Source organism: Impatiens glandulifera, chromosome 7, assembly GCF_907164915.1.
Source record: "Impatiens glandulifera chromosome 7, dImpGla2.1, whole genome shotgun sequence".
In the NCBI taxonomy this organism is placed as follows: Eukaryota; Viridiplantae; Streptophyta; class Magnoliopsida; order Ericales; family Balsaminaceae; genus Impatiens; species Impatiens glandulifera.
This window is the reverse complement of record NC_061868.1, coordinates 9,791,664-9,796,425: the sequence shown is the minus strand read 5'-3', so window position 1 is coordinate 9,796,425 and position 4,762 is coordinate 9,791,664. Positions and strand designations below refer to the sequence as shown.

Genomic DNA, 4,762 nt, shown 5'->3' with positions numbered 1-4,762 from the left:
TTTTTATAATTAATTAATTTAAATTATTTACTAAAATATTTTTAATAACCTATTAAAAAAATAAATTTATATATTTTAATTAAAATAAGTTTAAATAACTCATAATTCTGTCTAAAAATGTTTTTAAGAATAACCAAAATCCAAACAAGACCCAATACTAAATATCTATCTGTCTATACTATAGTACAAAGACTTCTTATAAACTGTCTCCAAAGGTCGTATCTTTCAAACCGCTATCATTTTCTATCTCTCTTTCTCTCTCTACAGATTTCATCGTCTCTTTCCCCCATCATCGCCTGGTACGTATGATCCTCTTAAATCTTCTGAATCCCTTTTCAATTAGGGTTTATAATTCCTTTCTCAACGGTAATATCGGTAGTAATCCTTTGTTTTAGAGTATCATTCATATCTGTCTTATCTTCACTCTTGATTTCTAATCATGGAATTGAACAGATCAAGAATCAACGACAGATTTCGATCATGAGTTGTCTTTCTGTATGTTTTAAACCTAAGACAGATGTACCCAAATACCAAGCCAAAGAGAATGATGAAGGTAAGTTTAATTAATTTGGGTTTTGTTCCATTTAATTAATGAAGGGCTTGTATGAAAATATGATGGATTATTTGAAAATTAATTAAGTCATTGAAAAATGTAAAGAAAATGATCTATTTTTGATGTTTGTTTTGTTGTTGTTGTTGTTGTTGTTAATGATATAGATATGGGTGATTGCAATGTTAAAATGTATACTTATAAGGAGATGCAATTGGCAACGGACAATTTCAGCATTGATAATAAGATTGGGCAGGGCGGATTTGGTTCGGTATACAGGGTAATAGACAGCAATAGTTTTTCGATTTTTCGATTCGGATTTGGATTGGATTGGATTGGATTGAATTATTTTATACTAAACCAAAAAAATTGATTAGGGAAAACTCAAAGATGGGACATTGGTAGCTCTTAAGCTGCTTTCAGCACAATCAAAGCAGGGTTTGCGCGAGTTCTTGACTGAAATCATTGTGATCTCGAGTGTAACACACGAGAATTTGGTTCATTTATATGGTTGTTGCGTCGAATCGAGCCAACGAATATTGGTTTATGGCTATATTGAATATGGAAGCCTTGATCAAACTCTCCTTGGTAAATAAAATTTTACAGCTTTGTTGATTTATTTGGGATTAATAGAGTGCTCATAATTTGGTGTCATGGTTGAATACATATATAACAGGTAGAAAGCAAAGTAGCATTCAGTTTGATTGGAATACGAGGTCTAGAATTTGTATCGGAGTTGCTCGAGGACTTGCCTATCTCCACGAGGAATTGAGACCACGAATTATTCATCGTGATATTAAGGCGAGCAATATACTTCTTAGCAAAGACTTGATTCCAAAGATATCTGATTTTGGTCTCGCAAAGTTATTCCCAGATCATCTTACTCATGTCACTACAAGAGTGACGGGTACTTTGTAAGTATGTTTTTGTTTGAAAATTTATTTGGCTAGAAACTTTAGTTAATTGCACTTTAGACATTGTTTTATTTTTATAAATGAATCATCTCTTCAATCCACATATTTGTTTGGAAATAATAAACTTTAAATTGTTTTTAGTTTTACTTAGAATTTATTAAAACAAATTATAGCCATTGAGTTTAACAAACAAAGTTCATTTTGTATTAATAGAGTTGTAATGACTTATAACAATAATACTACAAGCATTATCTACACCTATAACATTTGACCTAAACTTAGTTCATATAATCAATGTTTGTAGAGGCTATTTGGCACCCGAATACGCGGTACGAGGTCAATTGACAAGAAAAGCGGACATTTATAGCTTCGGTGTCTTATTGATGGAAATAGTAAGCGGGAGATGCCATACAAACAAGCAACTTCCTACCGGGGATCAGCACATTCTTGAAATGGTAAGAGAAATTTGTGAAAATGAGTTTTTTTTTTCCACAAATCTACGCAAGTTTATGGAATTTTTGTGCGCAAAATCAGGCATGGAAAATGTACGAGGAAGGAAGTCTTGCTGAACTTGTGGACATATCAATAGAGCTAGACAAAGGGTCCGAAGAAGCCTTTAAATTCTTGAAGATTGGTCTTCTTTGTACTCAAGGCATGCCGAAGCTGCGACCTTCAATGTCCGAGGTGGTGAAGATGTTAACGGGGAAGAGAAACGTCGATGAGAAAACGATAACGAAACCTGGCTTACTTTCCGAACTTATGATTCCCCAAAGTTCAAATGATACATCTTCGATTAATACTACGTTAAATGTGGAGTCGGGCCAGCGAAATGAGTCATCCTCGTTTGAGAATTATACCGACGAAACGTTGCCCACCATCAAATGATTACAAACATTTGTAAATATGGAACATCTCATTGTTACTATTTTGTATGAGATAAATAAAATTCAGGTTGGTTTGGTTTCGGTTTTGTAAAAGAATGACATTTATGCCCATGTATTTTCTCCCAACATCTTCTCAAGCCAAGGGCGCTTAAGTAATTTTCCTCTCATGAAATAGGGTCAGCTCAGACGATTTGGTGAATTGCCATGATTGAATTTGTGTTATTTGTATATACAAGTTAGAGAAATACATGAACATAAACATAAAAATTGAATTTTCAAATGATCAATTACATACATATTATATGAAAAATGAAGGAAATGCAGTAAAAGGAAGAGACTACTTGTGTCCTTAGTCCTTTCCCACAGGTAAAAAAAAGGACAGTAAAAATAATCAAAAACTTACTACAAGCCAGCACCCAAAGGTAAAAGTAGTTGCCATTTTTTTTTAATCTAGCATTCTTAAAACGACACAAGCATCACGTGATCGCCAATAAAGAAAAAAAATCAAAACTTTGCTTCACCAATTAAAATTTGATGTCATAAGTGGTAACAAAAATATTTTACCAGCTATCAAACATCAAATCATCCATTATAATTGATGATGTTGCACTCTAATAATCCACACATAAAAAAATAAATTAATTCTATGTCTTATGTTTAAAAATATTCACACAAAGAAATTGAACATAAGAAGTTTAATTAAATGTTGAACCGAGATAATCATCAACCTTTTCAATTTTCTCCTCCTCGTGGGCGTGTGTCGTTGTGATCGCTTGGTTTTGCTTCTATCGATTCAACATCATTTGTGACATTTCCCTTAAGATTTTGCTCATGGTAAACTTGTCTCAATCTCTCAATCTCCTTCTTCATTGCCTCTTGATGAGCTATCAAAATTTTGAAATAATAATAATTTAGAAGAATAACACTTGTAACAATTAAATTTATTTAAATTACCATCTTTGAACATCTTGTCTTGTATTAGAGCAGCAATTCTCTGCTTCAAGGCACTGTTATCAACATTGAGGACCAACCTCTGATGGTCCAAGAACGCCACTCTAGGAGATAATGTCGATACTTCCGTCTGATTTTTATCACCATTATAGTTAGACTCGATATGTTTTTTTTTATCGATAAGTTAAAATTGTTACCTGTAAAGTTGTAACACTCCGTTCGAGCTCTGAAATGTATTGTAACTTTCGAACTCTCGATCTTCGAGCTGATTGTCGATTCGCCAATATCCTTCTCAAGAGTTTGTAATAATATTCTCATTAATTTGAATAATTAAGCAAAAGGAAATAATGTTTTGGGGTGAAATAAAAAAATAATAATAGTTTAAGGGCTTGTTTCTATAAGTTTTAGAATTATGATTCTTATAGTAAGGTCAAAGTTAAATAAATAATAAAAATATTATTTTATTTCTGCTCACCTCTTAATTCTCTTGGGATCGGAAATAGTGTCGCCGGAAACATTGCCGGAATCGGAAAGATTGGTGGCGACGGGAATTGAATCGTGAGAAACTTCTTCTTTAGGTTTCTGCAGCAACCGGCGATCATGACCGTCGAGATCGTTGCTGTTGTGATCGGACGGTGTTGATGGGTTGTTGTTATTATCATCGGAATTTCGCATTCCCATTTGATCGGCGAACATTGACATGAGTTGTTCATCGTCGAGTCCGTCAAATCCATCGCCGGCGGCGACGGAGGCGGCGGCGATTGGAGAAGAATTGGGCGGCGAGTCATCTACTAACATTGGAAGGAAGGCAACAAAATCAGTGGCGGATCTCCGGTGGGCATTGCGTCTTGAGGAGGTGAAATCGGCGAAGTCGTCGACGGAGGCCCATGACGGCGGGGAATGGGCGGCGAGATTGAATGTTGCCGCCGGCGAAGTGTTGATCCAATTTTGGTGGGTCATGATTGATGATAGTGTTTGAGATTTGGGAGGTAATTGTTGTGCCATGCAATTGAAGATGAAGATGAAGTTTGTGTGTGTGTTTGTGTGTGAGAGAGAGTAGAGAGAGAGAGAGAGTGATTAATGGGTAAAATTGGGAAAGAAAGAAGATGAAGATGTATTTAAAGCAAAAATGAGGACCAAAGGTCATTGATTATTATAACTGTATATCACAACTGTTTCAAAAACATCATCATATATGATAGAGACAGATATTTCAAATTAACCAGTCTTCAATTCTCATTTTTCAAATAATCTCAACTATATTAAATGTATTTTCTCAATTCATTTATGAAAATACTATATATGTTATTTTAAAAAAAAGTTATTGGTTTTAAAATTCTCTACCAAATAGATTATTCAAATAATTCTATAATGTAGAATAATGAGTTTTCTCTACAAAAATGTTTGTTTCACTTAATTTGAAAAAAATAACAATAATCATTTTATCATTTAAATAGACAATA

The 4,762-nt window shown here is 33.8% G+C and overlaps 2 protein-coding genes across 3 annotated transcripts; one reads left to right on the top strand and one right to left on the bottom strand.

Annotated features, from left to right (window-relative positions):
* The first annotated feature begins 225 nt into the window (after positions 1–225).
* LOC124945607 (cold-responsive protein kinase 1-like) lies at positions 226–2,504 on the top strand. The gene is made up of 7 exons (XM_047486069.1): positions 226–299; positions 454–553; positions 718–830; positions 928–1,138; positions 1,227–1,464; positions 1,769–1,919; positions 1,999–2,504. Exons 2-7 carry the CDS (start codon positions 481–483, stop codon positions 2,347–2,349), a joined length of 1,137 nt encoding a protein of 378 aa, XP_047342025.1. The 5' UTR covers positions 226–299; positions 454–480; the 3' UTR covers positions 2,350–2,504.
* A 263-nt stretch (positions 2,505–2,767) lies between these two features.
* LOC124945758 (basic leucine zipper 19-like) lies at positions 2,768–4,416 on the bottom strand. 2 transcript variants are annotated; one of them, XM_047486248.1, is made up of 4 exons: positions 3,775–4,416; positions 3,497–3,590; positions 3,303–3,429; positions 2,768–3,232 (listed from the first exon to the last, which is right to left on the bottom strand). In XM_047486248.1, exons 1-4 carry the CDS (start codon positions 4,302–4,304, stop codon positions 3,081–3,083), a joined length of 903 nt encoding a protein of 300 aa, XP_047342204.1. In that variant the 5' UTR covers positions 4,305–4,416; the 3' UTR covers positions 2,768–3,080. The 2 variants fall into 2 exon arrangements, with proteins under 2 accessions (XP_047342204.1, XP_047342205.1); XM_047486249.1 differs by having other exon boundaries at positions 3,497–3,587; positions 3,775–4,415.
* Between the last annotated feature and the right edge of the window lie 346 nt (positions 4,417–4,762).